Source organism: Pteronotus mesoamericanus, unplaced genomic scaffold, assembly GCF_021234165.1.
Source record: "Pteronotus mesoamericanus isolate MK-2021 breed Mesoamerican mustached bat unplaced genomic scaffold, CSHL_Meso_final scaffold_705, whole genome shotgun sequence".
NCBI classification, from domain to species: Eukaryota; Metazoa; Chordata; class Mammalia; order Chiroptera; family Mormoopidae; genus Pteronotus; species Pteronotus mesoamericanus.
This window is the reverse complement of record NW_026555326.1, coordinates 17,196,624-17,213,952: the sequence shown is the minus strand read 5'-3', so window position 1 is coordinate 17,213,952 and position 17,329 is coordinate 17,196,624. Positions and strand designations below refer to the sequence as shown.

Sequence of the window (17,329 nt, the reverse complement as noted above, 5' to 3'; positions counted from 1 at the left end):
GACTCTGGGAATCTTGAAAACAAGCAATGCTGGTTGAGGGCCCAGATGACAAGAGACAGAACTGAGACAAGACGTGTTCAACTTCCCCAGAACATTTTATTGTTTCACTTCAGGAACAGGCCAGCCAAGGGTATCTGGGGAATGAGGTAAGGATTACTACCAGGGCAGAGTAGAGATGGGATCAGAGGTCAGAAGGTGAGTTTTTAGGAGAGCATCTGGATTCCAGGTCAGAAGAATCTTCTAGAACAGAATTTGAAGTCTTCACTAAAATGTCTCAGCAACACAGGTAGTCCCAAGGAAGACGATCTTGCCCCTTTAGTGCCTCTGATTCTGCTCTTCTTGGCTCAGGGTCCACTTCAACAGCAGCCTCCAGAGGACTGCCCGCTGCCCCCTCCGCAGCAGCTGGAGCCCCCTCCGCAGCAGCTGGAGCCCCCTCCGCAGCAGCTGGAGCCTCCTGACTGCGGGCTGCAGCAGTCAGACCTCCGGTGTCTGAGGCGAAGGGACCTGCGGGGCTTGTGGTGGCTCAGGCAGCAGCCCCCACCCCCAGAGCTGTGGCCACAGCAGTCACCACCCCCGGAGCTGAGACCACAGCAGCCCCCGCCCCCAGAGCTGATACTGCAGCAGGGAGAGACTGGGGGGCACTTGGGGGGACACTTAGGGGGGCATTTCTGGGTGGGGCACTTGGGAGGGCACTTGGGGGGCACTTGGGGGGGGCATTTGGGAGGAGGCTGGCACTGCTGCTGGTTCTGCTGGCAGGACATCTTGGGCAGTTCAAGAGCTGAGGGAGAGTCAAACAGCAAGTCAAAGGCCACCCTTGTCTCTTCCTGTTTTTTCAGCATCATTTCTAGCCCCTTTATTTTGAAAATCATGAGATCAGACATAGGAAAACCATCCCTGACTTTATCAGCCTTGATAGTTTACCATGTGTTTCAAACCTCATTTGGAAGGTTTGAACAATATCATCTCCAAATAGGTAAGGGAAGTCAATGCCCACTACCATTTCTTAAGTGTCAGATTGAAGACCAGGCAATAAATTTGCTCCAGGTCAGTATGATTCAAGCATGTCACCAAAAATCTTGTACATGTCAACTGTAGGATAATTTTAGAGCTGAAAGTCTCTTTAAGGAAAAAGCAAATTGATCCCCTCTAGGAAGGACTTCCAATATGGTTTTGTTTTGCAGAATATAGAAAATTGTGATGGCAAAGTACCTTGGAGTCAATTTGTCCCAATCAACTCAATTTATAAGTGAAGAAACTAAACCCAAAAGAGGTGAACTCATGGCCCAATGTTATTCCCTAGCACATCACAGTTCATTGCCAGTTTCTCTGACTCTCAGCCCAACACTCTGTCCTTTACAGGCCTGCTCCCCAGGCCTGCTCCCCAGGCATGTCACAGGGCTTCTCAGCCCCAGTGTGCTCCCTTCCCCCACTGCGGATCTTCTTGGAGTCTAGACAGATCCACAGACATTTCTGGTTCTCTCTGTTACGTACCAATGTCCTCAGCACTTTGTTTCTATAACTGGGTATGGCTGTATTTCCAACGTTATATTTCTAAAACTACAACCCACGCCAGCATAATCGACGTTCTTATTCCCTAAAGCCAGAGAAACACACCCAGCAAGTGAAAACGATTTAGTTTCTCTACGCTTCTAGCAGCAGCCACACAAGTCTTCCCCTTACTCGTGGTCTCTCTCACCCATCATGCCCCAGCCCTTCTCCTTCAGGTGTTCTGGCGCTCGTCCTTGCCAACCACCACTCCAGCCCCCAAGGCCCGGCCCGCCTGCCCTCCCGCTCTGGTCTGAGCGCCCGTCTGTGGAAGGCTGTGTTCCGTTCCCAGTGGACACTTACCGGGTACAAAAGCGGCACAATGTCTGTCACCACCTCAGGAGGGAGTGGATGGAGCTGCTCTGTCCCAAAGGCCCTTTTATCCTGGCCTTGGGCTCGGCCCCAGAAGGTGAGACAGGGCCTGGGCATGAGAGCCTCGCCTCCTGCCACCCACATGGTCCTGTGACAGGTGGTGACTGACAGCCCCTCCCTGTCTCTCTCCAAGGGGTTCAGAGCAGCTGCTCCTGGCTAAAAAAAAAAAAAAAAAAAAAGCACCTGCTTAAAATGGGGGACTGTGGTGGGTGGGAATGGGCATCATTGTTCCTGTATTGCCTTAGTTTCTACGGACGATGGCTCTTTATTCCCACTCATGGATCCTGGTCACAAAACTTTTTCTTCCCTGCCACCCTAGATATTAATTTTTCATCTAGACCTTTGAATCTTTGGGGGTTGGTGTGAAAATCTATCTGTCTAAAATGTGTGTGTTTGTGTGTGCGTGTGTGTATGTAGCATGGTGGTTGAGAAAAAAGGCTTGGCGATCTCAGCAAAGTATTCAACTTCTTTGACACTCAGCATTCTGATCTTTTAAATTCTGATGATAGAAATGTCTTCTTTGCAGGATCTACAAATTAGGATGAAAAAGGGGGAGTAGGCAAGCTAATATGCAGCACTTGGTGACTTTCAAGAGGTAGATAGATAAACACAAAGAGAAGTAGGTGTAAACATGAATTTTAATGGACAGTGAGATTTTTCTTTTTCCCACAGATATCTTTTAAGGTAGGTAGATCTTTATCAAAGTAAATGACATTTTTTCCCTCCTATATACATCAATGAGTTTTTGGCTTTACGAAGGTAGATTCAGAATGAATACAGGAAAAGAGGACTAAAGACAGACGTATTGCCCGAAATTATAGCCTGAAAATAAGTTACAGTCTTCTGGGGCCAATCTGAAGGAGTAAGGTAAAATAAAAAATGAGAAGGGTTAAGAGAAGAGAACAGCTGGAGAGATGGCCTTAAAGAGTGGCTTCAAGTGCTATCACTGATACACCTAAAAAGAGACATATTGAACTCTGGCCTGTGTGGCTCAGTTGGTTCGAGCACTGTCTTGTGACAGAAAGGTTGTGGCTTCGATTCTTGGTCAGGGCACATGCCTGGGTTGCAGGTTCAATCCCAGGAGTTTCCACATGCCTTGTCTGAGTGTTTAATCCTGTTGCAGGCACATAGTTTCCCTGTCCAGGCACATATGGAAAGAAACCAACTGATGCTTGTCTCTTGCATTGATGTTTCTCTCTTTCCTTTCCTCCCTCTTTATAAGCAGTGAAAAAAGTGTCCTCAGGTAAGGATTAAAAAAAAAATTTAAAGAAGAAACGTATTGTATATTCCAATTTAAATTTTTTTCCTTGCTGCAATATAAATTACCCATGTTCCCATGTTCAAAAATAACCAAATGGAAATTCTAAAAATGAAAAAAATGAAAAACACGTTATCTGAAAAAATACATATGTTCAAAATTAAATATAATGTTAAAACATTTATTGGATTGTCTTAGCACATAAACAACCATCTTAGTGAATGATAGAAGAATAGATTGGTAAAGTTGAAGAAATTATCCAAACTGAATTGAAGAGAGGGGAAAAATATTGAAGAAAAAAAATGGATGCCTGATAATTTTTTCAATAATAGCCAACAGTCTAAATTCATGTATTTGGGCCCCCAGAAGGAGGGAATGAATAAAATAGGGGAGAAAATATATTTTAAAATATTAATAAAATTTTTTCCAAATTTCATGAAAACCATCATCCCATAATACCAAAAAATTAATAAACCCCAAAAAGGATAAATAAAAAGAAAGCCAATGAGTGGTACAACATGTCCAGAGGGAGGGGACAAATTAGTCTTGGAAAATAAATGAAAGAGGTGGGAACCCTGAGGAAGGGTGTGAGGGAAAGATTGGTCAAAGAAGTCTGCTAGGATACAGGTTTCAAGACAAATACCATATGAGCTCTCCTATAAGGGGAATCCAATAAATACAATAAACTCACCAACAAAATAGAACCACAGGCATGGAAACATGGGACCGACTGAAAGTGACCAGAGGCGGGGGAGATAATGGGGTAAAGAAGGGGAAGGGGCTAGACAAAGAACGCGTATGACTGACCTACGAACATGGATAACAGTGTGGGAATTGACTGTGGGAGTGGGAACTGACTGTGGGAGGGGGCAGGGGAGGGCAATGGGGGAAAAATTGGGATAACAGTAATAGAATAATAATTTTAAAAAGATTTTAAAAAAGATGGTGAGACATTGATCCGGGGAGTCAGTGGGTGGAGGAAGGAGAACACCATTGGAGAAGAAGCAGTTTGGGAATGTGTATGGGGCAGGAAGATGCAGGTGGTCTTGTGTGAGCAGTGAGTGGCCCGACCTGACTAGCAGGTAGGGCATGTGTGATGGAGTGAGGGGAGAGAGTGAGACTCAGGGTCAGGCTGAGAGCAAGACGAGGGCCAGGTTGTGGGGAGAGCATTGCCAGGGCTCGTCTCTGGCTTTTATTGAATGTTCACCAGGAATCCACTGAAGGCCTTCCACTGAAATCCACTGAAGTTTAATTTTATTATTGTTACTTGTGTGTTTGTCCTTTTAGCAGGGTCAGGATAATTACGTTAGTGCTGGACCCTAATATGGAGGAGGACTGTATGGGAGACCTTGAAGCAGAGGACAAGAGCACTAGGGAATGGGATGAGACAATACTGTCAACGCTAATCCCCAAATGTCACTACAGATCCACGAACCTTTCTTCACAATCTCCATATCCAAGCACCCTCTGAAAACTGAGTTTCCTGTTCAGTTGCTGACAACACTCATTGGGTAGCAAAAACAAAAGACGAAAAACAAAAAACACCTGACCTGAACTGGCGATGAGGTCTTTTTACCTTACTGTGGGTATTCATATGTTCTGTTCTGTTGCAGGCATATGAATGGCTTCCCCAAGGGGTAGGATTTCTGAGCCATGGGGTGTGGGGAATCTGGGCTGCACAGCAGATGTGGTAGACGCCCTTCGTTCAAATTCCTTAGTATTGAGATTGGCCATGGCCTAATCTGAAGTATACCTGTAGCATTGCTAATAAGTTCTCTTCACTGCACTGCCTTCTTAAAAAAAAAAAAAAGTTCTGAATTTCATACGGCACAGAGGTTTTCAGATAAGGGATTATAGTCTCTGGTTTATTTATATTCTTGGGTCACTAGTGGAACACAGAAATCTAACATTTTTCAGTAACATCTACTTATTTTTAATAATCACTGCTTTGTCTAAGAGAGCCTTGCTGTACCAGTCTGTCTCCCCAAATTCACAGAGTTGAGCAAGTCTCAGGTCCTCCCCATTTTTAATTGACACATCAAGCCTTTCCCAACTCAATCACACCATCCACCTTAACTCATAATGCATTCTTCTATGGTGTGTTTTCTTTACTTATTCTCAATTATTCCATTCTATTCAGTGGGGGACCCAGGAGAACAGAAGTGTGGGCATGCTTACTGAACACCCTCCTAGAGCCCTTGTGCATTTTTCTCTCTCCTCTTGGGCCCAAGACAGGCTGCCCCCAAATATCCCGCAACAGCATATTGGTTAGTTTGCACTAAAACTGACTGAGCAGTAGTCAGGGCCAGAAGGGTACCTTGACCTGCCCTGTCTCCTTGAATGCAGGAAATAAATCTGCCTTGTGAAAGGTGTCCTCCCAGTACCTGGGACCCCATTATTGCTAGAGATAAACAAGTCAGGGCCAGAGTCTGTGTAATCAAGTCTTACTGCCTCTTTTCTAATTTAATACTTTGTTTCAATTCCCCACTAACAAATACCCAAATCTTAAGGAGCACTACCTTTCTTTGTCTTGTCAATTTCTCAAAAATTTATTGTTTTTTTTTAATCTAGAACATATAAAAAGGTGCCTGGTTCAATCATTTCTTTGAGCCTCATTTCATATGATGATTCTCCCATGCAGAGATATTAATTTTTGTCCTGTTAATACTGTCTTGTGTCTCTTCTATTATTAGTCTAGTCAGAAGAACAAAGAAAGGTAGAGGGGGGAGTTCTACCCCTCCCCATCACTGCTTTTACCTATCAACCCTATTAACTGAATGTCAATACAAATTTCTTTGTGTTAAAATGTTCTGTTATGATTTTTCAAGACAATATAAATTCTTGCTTATAATTTTTTCAGGTTGCCCCTGGCATTTCTGTACAGAGTTGAAAGGGAGTATTATGAGCTATTGGGTAAATTTGCCAAATAATTATAACAGTCGTAGATAATATATTAGTCATAGTAGTCATAATAGCCAAGATAATCTACCCTTCCACAATTCAGTTCCCTCAAGGGAAAAATAAGTTTGCATAGATCCTTAATGAAGGATTCCTTGCCTGTGTTTTCCTGTGCTCCTGCCACACATCCAAGAGTGTTTTTATTGCTTAAGGATGAGAATCTCTGTTGGATTGGGAGTATCCTGAGAGCAAGACCTGAGCTTCTTTCCTCTAATTTAGTGGCTGTCAGTGAGGGAGGGTGGGTGGCTTTGGCACATCCCCACCCTCAGGGGGAGCATTTGACAATCTGAAGACTTATTTAGTCTTCACAGCTAAGGAGGAGGGGCTCGTGTTTGATACTGCCACGTAGGGCAGGGATACTGATTTACACCCTACCTTGCATAGGATAGTGTTCCCAGAGCACAGAAATATCCAGCCCAAAATGTCACTAGTGCCCAGGGTGATAAACCCTGCTTTGCTACAAGACGATTAAGACTATACTTATTGGAAACAGCTCCTGCATTTCTGACCACACCAAACAATCCTCTGAGGAATGCTGATGAGATGTTGTGGAAATAACTGCTTAATTAACTGATTGCTCAATCCAACCTTTTTATCCAGGCTGGGTCACATCAGAAGGTCTTGCAATGACTAAGAACCCAACCCAATTCAAGCCTAAAAGATATTTCTGATTGACTGAGAGCCTCCCCTCCCTGGTGTTGTCTCTCCCTCCGGCTGACCCAAGAAGCCATGCCAATGGCAGACTGGCTGGGAGGCAATTATGCCAAAAACCATTTATACCAGCTGCTCACCTCAGTGTCCTTGAAACCAACATTCATCTTGATATCTGAGCTTTCTGTCCCTCAAATCTTATAACCCTTTTAGATCCAGCATTTTGCCTGAGCCATTTTTTCCTTCAATCACCCCATCCGTCTCTGGTCTCCTATTCCTTATCCCTTCACTCCCCAATTCCTCCTCCTTCAGGCCTCTATGACTTGCCCCAGATGACCACATTTATTCCTATTTGTGCTTCCCTTCCACTCACCCAGCCTCTGCTTGGGCTTCGATTTGGCCTGCTTCCTTGCCCCAACCTGCTCACCGCATGGGTGATTCCACAGGGCTAATCATCATCTCTTTCCTTTACTTCTCCCTTTAGAGGTGAAGACCTCACTGCCAAAAGCAAATATACTTGTAGTGTTTTATAATATACAAAGGGTTTTTAAATAACTTATTTAATTTAGTCCTCAATGTGACCCAGGCAGGTGTATACAGTTGACCCTTGAACAAAACAGGGTTTAGGGGTATAGACCCCTCACAGAGTCAAAAATCCACATATAACTTTTTTCCCCTCAAAACTTAACTACAGGGGTCTACTGGGAGCCTTACCCATAACATAAACTGTTAATGAACACATTTTGTGTGTTATATTATATACTGTATTCTTAAAATAAAGTAAGTTAGAGAAAATAACACATTATTAAGAAAATCATAAGAGAGGGACAATATATTTACAGTATTTATTGAAAAAAAATCTGCATATAATTGGACCTATGCAGTTCAATCTCATGTTTTTCAAGGTTCAATGGCATTTTTTTTTTTTTTTGGCTAACTATACTTTATAGTTAAAGGAACAAAGTGTCAGGGAAATTGCCTAAATTAGTAAGTGGCGTAGCTGGGCTCAAACTCCACTTCATGGAGCTTCTCCTATGCCCTTTCTATTCCTGCATCTGGGCTCACGGTTCCACACCTTCCTGGGCCCTTTCTCCCACACCCTGAGCTCAGTCTCCCTGGCCTTCTTATGTTGCCTGGGATGTCTGTCCACATCATCCCCATTGGTATATTTGTTCTTATTTTCAAGGTGGTTTTTAAATTTAAATGTTATATTTTTTAAAAATATATCTATTCTTTCCCTCTGCTAGAATATCATCTCCATGAAAACAGGGATCTTTGTCTGTTTTGTTCACTGGTATATCTCAAACACCCAGAATAGTGTCTAGTACATATTAAAAACTGAATTAGTGCTTGAATAAATATTTGTTAAATGCATGGATAAACAGTACATTCTATTTTTAAAAAGTTTTATTGAATTATTTTTTTTTAATTTCTAGCCAGAATCTTTCTCTCATAGTTTCCATTTATTGGATTTAAGCTCTTGAGTGTTACCTTTTCTGAAAGAAAGCCTTTCAAACAATGCAAAAGAGCAATAGCTACTCTTTCTAAAGCACAACATTACTCTTCCTTCCACAAGGAGGTAAGCCAAGTTTTGGAACAAAATAAGCCTGGGTTTGGATTTTAGCATTTTCAGGTCTTAGATGTACGATCATACAAATTAGTAACCTCGAGAGTTTTTTTTATGTGTGTTTGTGTATGACACTGTATATAAATCAAAACAAATAATAGCACATTTTCAAGTTGTGAATTTGGGGAAGGATGTAGGGTTCCTTCCTCAGGTGATGTTGAACATGCTGCCCGGCTGTGCACAGTATGGGGCAAGCAGAGCAACACTATCATGCCTATTAAGAATAAGAGTTCATCACCATTTGCCACAATCTCATTCTTGGCACATTTTAATCAACTAAGCTTTCTGTGGCTGACTAAATGTACACCCACTCACCTTCTACAAGTACAGTTGATTTTTAACTTAAATTCAGACCTTCACATTTATCTTAATCACATTTTAGTTTGTCAGATTAAGTCCATTATTCTAAGCCATGTTGAATGAGACCTCTGTTCTTCAACTCTCCCTGGTAACTTGAAGTCACCTGAAATTTATGTCAGTTTTTTATCTTCCCTTAAGATGTTGATAAGAAAGTTCATTAGAGCAGGGTAAGGATGGAGTCCTGGGACCATACAAGTGTTAGGAACCAGGAAGGATGGCCAAGTAAGGAAATACCCTGCCTAGGGCTGTCTGTCCTTATGTCCATTATGTTGACACTATACCTACCAGGAACATTCTCCTCTTTCCCCCATTCATTAGATAACTCTCACTTATCATTCATATCTCTGATTGTAGTTGCCTTTTTTCAGCACCTGACCCACTCAAGTGTCCCTTCTTTGGGCCTCCACGTTACCCAATGTCTCTCATGTGGAAGCTCTCACAACTCCCTTGTCTCTCAGACTTTATGTGAGCAAGACAGTGCTTGCTTCGCTCACCAGTGTCTTTCCAGGACCAAGCACACACAGTTCCTGGCAGATGGCTGAGCCTCAATGAATATTTGTTAAATAAATGGATGTGTTCATACAAATTAATAAGTGGCTTTCTTCCCTGACAGAAATAACACTAGATACAGAGGGAAGGTGTTAACCTGGGTCAGGGCTCCTATGACAAGATGTGGAGAGGAACATGAAGGATGGCTTTGGCACAGCTTGGATTATTCCTAGACTTACTAGGTACTTGTAGTTTAGTTTTGTACATCAGGAAGCTACATCTTTTGGATAAATGTGTTTGATGTTCCTGGTGATGAGGAAACACATGGATCATCATGCATCACCCTGTCTTCCTAACTAATTTCAGGCCATAGGCATGTGGATTCTCTGGGACGTCCAACCATGCCAGAAATGAAGAGTATGCTAGTCTTCTTGAAGTCTTGGTCACCACCTGACTATTCTTCTACATGTCCACAAAGTATCTGCATGTGCACTGCTTGTCTTCTGATTACTTCTATCTACCTATCTGTTCCATTATAAACAGCTGATCTATTCCCTTATGCACCATAGTTCTGTTTGTTTATTCATCAGAACTATTCTAGTCTAGTCTAGTCCCACAGTCAAACTATGGGATGTGAAATTTCTCCCTCTTAATATTTGGGTACTTCCTAGATAAAAGAGAGATACACAAAAACTAAATCTACCATCTCCTTGTAAAAATACCTGTAACATATACTAGACAAACCCTCTCCTTCAGCCATGCACAGGAACCCCATTCTGGGTACTTTTGGTGGCAGTGGGGTGGGGGATTTAACTGAGAAAAAGGAAGAGACTCCTTGGTCTTGAGGAAGAGACTCCTTGGTCTGGAGATTGAAGAGTAGAAAATTTGACTTGACGAACAGGTAATTATGTAAAACCTTCCACAGAAACAGTTAATGATCAGCTCCATCTTGCCACCACATCTCACTCATGCTGTGGCCACTATGTATCAGTGTTAACACTCCTGGAGGTCTTGAGCAAGTTCATGCACAGGGGTATTCACTAGAACAATGGTTTCTACCTCCAGCTGATCAGAATAATCTTCAAATGGATTTCTGGTTCTCTCTCTCTCTCTCTCTCTCTCTCTCTCTCTGGAAATTCAAATTAAGTAGATCTGGAATGACTTCTGGGATTTTGTGTCCTTAAGTAGGGTTTCTGGGTAATTTTCCCCTAGCTTAGGGCCCACTACAAACAGGGATGATAGATAGCTCACCTGGTCTGGAAGGAAATTCTGAGCACATCTAGAGCAATGCCCTCATTCTGCAGTGAGGATGCCAGTCCCAGGGTGGGAGGTTTAGAAAGAGGGGAAAAATAGAGAAAACAAAGAGCTAATAACAGGATTCCAAGGTGGGAAACATGATCCCAATCTATTTTATATTCATTTGGACTTGGCCTCTCATCTCTAGAAGCCAGGCCCCCCTTTCAGACAACCTGGTGGATGTCAGGCATAGGAGTCTGGCCAACTCTGCCTCACACTCTGTGACCTCACCAATGTATTGGCATTTCTGGGCAATACTCTGTCAAAATGTGAAGTCAAAACAACACTACGTAACACGTGTATTCCCTCAGATTAGTGTCAGATTCAAATGGGAGTTTCTCTTGCAGATTTTTGAGCACCTTTAAAGAACTTTATAAATGGTCTTTTATAAAATTTGATTTTTAATACTCAGCCCTAGTCCTAGAGACTCTGTAATTTTTATTCAAATGGTTGACATAGAAGGAAAAGGTACAGAGCTGGAGGTTAATCATCAGTGAAAGGTTGGAAGGTAGGGAGAAGAAGGGACAACTGGGAAAGGTCATCCATAGCCAATGTCGAAGGACGGTAGGATATCCTAAACCATGGTCCTGAGGGAACAGTCCCCATTGCCAAATGCACTTAAGAACCACCAAGCTTCTAAAGCATACAGAGAGAAACAACAGACACATAGGCACACACAAAGAAACATGCAAAGCCCACAGAAGAACATGTAGGTACACGTGCACATACACTGGGTAGCTGTTTCCTCTGAACTGCTATAGATAGGCTGGAACTTTTCACTGTGGGCCTGCCTGGAGGCTCAAGGCTGGGCATCCTGTCAGAGGAAGTAGACGACCTTTGAAGTCAATGCAGAATAGCTCCAGGAGAGATGAGTGTAGACCCTGAGCTCCTCTGATGTCAGAGGTGACATTGAGGCTGGCTTCTGCACAGCCCTGGCCTGTGAGAGAGCACCAGGCCATCTGGGTTTCTCTGACTCAGCCCCAGCCTGCTTCACCCAGAGACCTCTTTATTCTCCCATCATTCAACTCCTTTCTAGACCTAGTTATCCTCGGGGACCGGAGTTTATCCCCAGAGGGCAGTGCAGGTCATGGGATCATTAGAATAAATAGCCTGTTCCCTACCCCAGGGTATGGGGGCAGGAGAAGGGGTAAAGAAGTGGCTTTTAAATGTGAATAACCTCTCACAAGTAGGACTGAGTTTCTTCTGTACCTTGAGGGAATGGATTTTCTGCTCACCCTCCAGATGAGGGGATCTTCGACCAGGGATGTGTTTGAGAGAAGAGAGGGAGACGTCTAATGAAAATTTGGGGCTTCCAAACTTCTTGCCATCTTGTTCTTCCCACACCCACTTATGGGCCTAGGCAATGGGAACCCAGAAATGTCCTTTAGGAGCCATTTGGGCCCTGCCAAGGCCCAGGAGGCATGTATCACTGAGAAGATATAGTTCCAGAGCAACTAGGATTCTAAGAGAAGAAGCAAATGTAGAACAGGCAAATATAACCTATTTAATAAATAACTCCAAAACTGTGTTAGAAAAATGACTGGATTGATACAAGGAAGATCTCTGGAAGAAGGAGGAACTGTGACCCAGGTGAAAGGTGCCATGTGTTATAGAATCAAGTTTGGCTCTATGGCTTTGGCAAGTCACGTATATTCTGTGTGCTTAGGTTTCCAACTGTGAAAAATGGCAGCATACAAGATACAAGACACATTGTACATAGGACAATGACACTTCAGTCCCCTTCAAAGTAGGAACCTTGGGACCACACACAGTTCTCCCAATCGCCATCAGCTGCCCTGTTGTATTTTCCTGAATCTCATTAATGGTCTGAAATCTCTTCCCTTTCAAGGGTGATTTTAGTTTTGGGAAAATCCAGAAGTTGCAGGGCACCAAATCTGGGCTGTAAGGGGGCTGGGTCACCTCAGTGATTTGATGTTTCACCAAAAATCTCTGAGTGAGACATGATGCATGAACAGGCATGTTGTCGTAATGGAGCTGCCAATCACCAGTTGCCCATAGCTGTAGCCTTCTGAATCATCCCAAAAGTTTTCTCAGAGGAATGTTCAAGCTTAATGCAAAATTTAATCCAGATTTGTTGCTCTACTCACTCATTGGGAATGTGATGGCCACACAGTACACATGCTCACTCAATGGCATCTACTGCCCCTACGGACTAGTACAGTGAAGTCATCACTGTTCATGCATGCGCATTCCAGTCCACTCTCTTTGGCTGCCAGGCTACATCAATGTTGCACAAACCATTCTCATTATACTAATAGTGAGTACCTGGACTTTTTCCAGACAGGCCTCATATGTGTGTTTGTATATTTACTTATTTATACAGCTGACCCTTGAACAACATTGGTTTAAATGGTGGAGTTCCATCTACATGTGGATTTTTTTCAGTACTGTAGATATATCTCTTCCATATAGTTTTCTTAACATTTTTTAGCTTTATTGTAGGAATACAGTATATAGTACAAAATATGTGTGAACCAATTGTTTATGTTATTGGTAAGGCTTCTGGTCAACAGTATGCAATTAGTAATTAAGTTTGGGGGTGAGTCAAAAATCATACACAGATTTCATTTGCATGTGGGCCAACACCCTTAACTTCCACATTGTTCAAGAGTCAACTGTGTGTGTATATACATGCATATGCATATATATATATTTTCATATTCTACCTGTTTAAGGTATTTTACTAACCTAGTAACAACCACACATTACTGGGCATCAGAAATACTTGGAGGTTAGGTTAAAACAGATGAGTCTCACTCCCAAAATCTCTGTATCAGTAGGTCTGGGGTGATGCACTTTTGTGTCTTACAAGGCCTTAAGGCGAGGCTGATGCTGCTGGTCCAGGTGCCATACTTTGAGAACCAGTATGCAAGGCTGCAGGCTCTCTGACAGCAAACAAGGGTTCTGTCTATCCCTTTTACCACTGCCTTCCTAGCAAGTAAGCAATGAATATTTATCAATAAATGAAGGAATGAATGGATTTCACATGAAGAGCCTCAGTTTTTCTTTATACAACACAGAATTTTACTAGGTGGTCTCTCAAGTTTTCCACCACTGATATTGCTATAAATAGATTCCCGGGGTGAGGGAAAGACATACTCAGAGTCAGGCCCTGGATCTGTGATGCTAACTATGGTTCTGGGGTTGTCAGGCCATCTGAGGTTGTGGCCTTTGAGGAAGAGGGCATTGGATCAGGCCCAGACCAGAAATGTCTCCCTTTCATCCTGGTGGCCTCAGGCACTCTGTCCCTCTGGGGAAGGGCTCTCCTCAGGAACATTGTTCCCCAGCCAGTACTTATCTCATCTGCAGGAAGTGGAAGGAAAAGACACCCCAGGCTCTCCTGCCCCTCCAAGCCCCATTTTCATGCTGCCTAGACCAGCATGCCTAATGGGATTTGAGAGCGATAGAGAAATGCAGAGCCAGCCTCAGATGCTCCCTTTTCTAGTATGTCCCCCCCCCCTGCAAAAAAAGTGCAAATACTTTATTCTTAAAGAAAGAAAAGTGTATCTTGTGCAGGGTATCCCAGAGAACCTGGCAGGGGGGGCCCCTTCTCTTCTTCCTTGACTCCATTAAGGTCCCATGGCAATGACTACGGCCCCAGAGCTGGGGGACCGACCAACGCAGGCCTGAAGACCTTTACTGCTAGACTAAGGAGCAAGAGTCATCGTCTCTGCTTCCTCATTCCTTGTGCCTTTTTATTTATCCTTTTCCAGCAGGGGCCAGAAACACTGAGGGGACACAGAAAAACCACAAAACAGCCCACCTGCTCTAAAGAAAGTTTAGTTGTGGGTACAATAAACCCAAGACAAAAATAATAAAGAAAAAATAAAAGCTCACCCCAGAGAGTCAGGAAAGAATGACAAACAGGCATTACATAGGACTCAGGATCTGAGTGGGTAGCATTATCTTTATTGTTACATGGTCTCCCCTTGTCCCGGTCTTGGGGTTGCCCATCAGGATAGATCACAGCTCAAGCTGCCAACCCATTAGCCTTGCCAAGGAGCTGCCTACCCCAGGAGAAGCAAGGGACTGCAGGGATATTCTGACTCCACTCAAATGGGAGTGTCCAACGTGGTTGAGCAGGTAAGACAGACACATCTGAAAAGTGAAATTGTTCAAGAGATGTTGTAAGGCACTTGCCAAATGGATGGTGTAGATGATGCAGTGATTTCTAGGTAGTCAGTTCAGGCTTCTGTGAGTAGGAACAAGCAGAAATATCTCCAAGGAAGAGGTCTTGAAAGACTGACTGGGTTTTGAATGCTGGGAGTAGCAGAGAAGTGGCCCAGGAATGGGGGGTGGGGGATGAACAGAGGCTTGGAGGCACGGATGTCTAAGGTATGTCTTGGAGAACACCCAAGATGTGCCTTGGTGGTGAGACTGGTCTGATGAGAACTGAGGATGTGTACAGGAGAGGAGCCAGGTGTGAGGCTGCAGAGGTATCTAGGATCCAGGTATGGGTCCTGGGATAACACGCAAAGGGGTTTGGACATCACCTCTGCAGCTGGGATGTCTTTGGAACATTGCAAACAAGAACGCAGAAATTGTGAATGCTGGGAAAGGTGCGGCAACATTTTCATGGCAGGGGCAGGGACGTTTCAGCCATGCTTCCTTTAAAAATAGGCACCCTTTGCTACAGCAGAGGCCCCGCCTTTCGCTCCAGCAGAGGCCCCGCCTTTCGCTCCAGCAGAGGAACCTCCTTGGTCTCCGTAACCACCCAAGCACAGTGGCTCTGGGAATACATCACAAGGTCCGTAGCTAGCATCACTGTCTCCACACTGGTTATAACGAGCTGGGCCACAGCAGGGACCCTCGGTGTCCAGGCGGACTGGATGGGATTCATGACAGCCTAGGTCTCCAGAGCATGGAATTGGATTTGGGCCTGAGCATGGGCTGGGGCAGCTCCGAGGCTGCACATACGGCTCTGGGCTCGGGCAGGGCGGTGGAAGGGGAATTGGCTCTCGACAAGGTTCTGGGCGCTCACAGGGTCGTGGACTTGGCTCTGGGTGAGGCCGCGGGGCTGGCCGCGGGGCTGGCCGTGGGGCTGGCCGTGGGGCTGGCCGTGGGGCTGGACTTGGTTCTGGACACAGGCAGGGCTCCGAAAGTCGCCGAGGTGAACACGGGCGACGCTCTGGACTTGCACATCGTTCTGGGCTTGCCCATCGTTCTGGGCGTGGGCATGGACGTGGGGCAGGAAGTGGACGTCGCGGCAGTGATGGCTGTGGACATTGGTCAATACTCCTGGGTGGACAGAAGCTTGGGAGCGGACGTGGCTCTGCATGTGGTCTCAGCTCCGGGCAGGAGGCTCCCCAGGAGGGTCGAGGAGCACAGCTCTCGGGGCAGCGTCTGATGGGAGGAATCTGAATAGCACGCCTCTGGGGGGGAACCTGCTTGGGGCAGCAAGGTGAGGAAATCTCTACTCGGTACTTGGGTCCACATCTCTGAGAGGAGCCTGAAGTGGGACCCCGAGGACAGCAACTGCTATAGATGGGCTCAGATTGGCGGGGCGGGGTGCAGTAGTTGTAGGATCCTGAAGCGCATCTTGATGGAACGCAGCCGCGGTAGGAGGACTCAGAACGTCGTGGTGGCGAACAGCTGCGGTAGGAAGGCTGCAGCTGGCGAGGAGGGAGACATCTGCTGGTGCTCCGACAGCGCCGCTGCACAGAGAAGCTCTCAGAAGAGCCCTGGGTCTGGCATTGGGGTGCGTAAGTACGGCATGGAGCCCGAGACTGCCGCTGGGGGGCGCAGCTGTTGAAAGAGCCCTGATACTGGGTCTGGGTGGAGAATCTTCCCTGAGATCGGCATGCTGGGGGACACACTACGTAAGTCTGGACAGGCTGGGAAGCTGGATAGGGTACATACGTTTGAACTGGGCGTTCCACATAGCAAGTTTCTGTATAACAAACTGGAGCACATTCTACATAGCAGGTCTGAACAGGACCTGGGGCTCCACACTGTACATAGCAAACCTCAGACTGACAGGGAGCCTGGCACTTCACCTCCGTGGTCTGGGGCTGGCATGGAGCCTGGCACTTCACCTTGGTGGTCTGTGCCTGGCATGGAGCCTGGCACTTCACTTTGGTGACCTGGGCCTGGCAGGGAGCCTGGCAGGGAGCCTGGCAGGGAGCCTGGCACTTCACCTGGGAAACTTGAACTGGGCATGGAGCAGGGCACTCCACAATTTGCATCCCACAAGGGGCTTGAACCACCACCTGGCTCTGGGGACAAGAGGATGGGGAAGGGTAGAAGGAGGAACCCTTCACACAGCACTGGGGGACCGGCAGGCAACACTGAATCTGCTGCTGGTCACACATGGTTTCGATGCAGATGTGTGGGCAGGACCTGAGGGATGAAAAACCAGCTTTAGGAAGGCGAGAGTTGGTAGGAAGGACCAGGACCAAGAGGAGGACACGCTGCTTCTTTCCTGGCCTTTGCTTTCGTCCCCCACCTTCGACCTACACTGAGAATACTTACTGGGTTATCTGGACCCAAGATGAGTCACTATTGCCCAAGAGACCTGCCTTAGATGTGCCCAACGACCTGACTGAGGTCCTGGTCTGAGATCACTTCAAGGGCACAGCCAGGGCTGCTGGTATCCAGGTTCTTTCCCTGGAGGGTGGCATACCAATGTCCAGCACAAGAGGGTCCCTATGACAAGAGGAGTCCCATCACTTCCTGGGGTCCTAAGTGGTGGGAGGGAGCTCTTACAGAAGCAGAGGTAACCCGTGCTCCCAAGCTGTACTCCAAAGTGGGGA

The 17,329-nt window shown here is 45.5% G+C and overlaps 1 protein-coding gene across 1 annotated transcript; it reads right to left on the bottom strand.

Annotated features, from left to right (window-relative positions):
• Window positions 1-15,187: 15,187 nt before the first annotated feature.
• Window positions 15,188-16,888, bottom strand: KPRP (keratinocyte proline rich protein). Its single transcript, XM_054562881.1, has one exon. The coding sequence runs from the start codon at window positions 16,886-16,888 to the stop codon at window positions 15,188-15,190; it is 1,701 nt and encodes a 566-aa protein (XP_054418856.1).
• Between the last annotated feature and the right edge of the window lie 441 nt (window positions 16,889-17,329).

Bases quoted from the DNA above. Each gene is read 5' to 3' on its own strand.
- KPRP (XM_054562881.1), bottom strand. From the start codon at position 16,888: ATGTGTGACCAGCAGCAGATTCAGTGTTGCCTGCCGGTCCCCCAGTGC.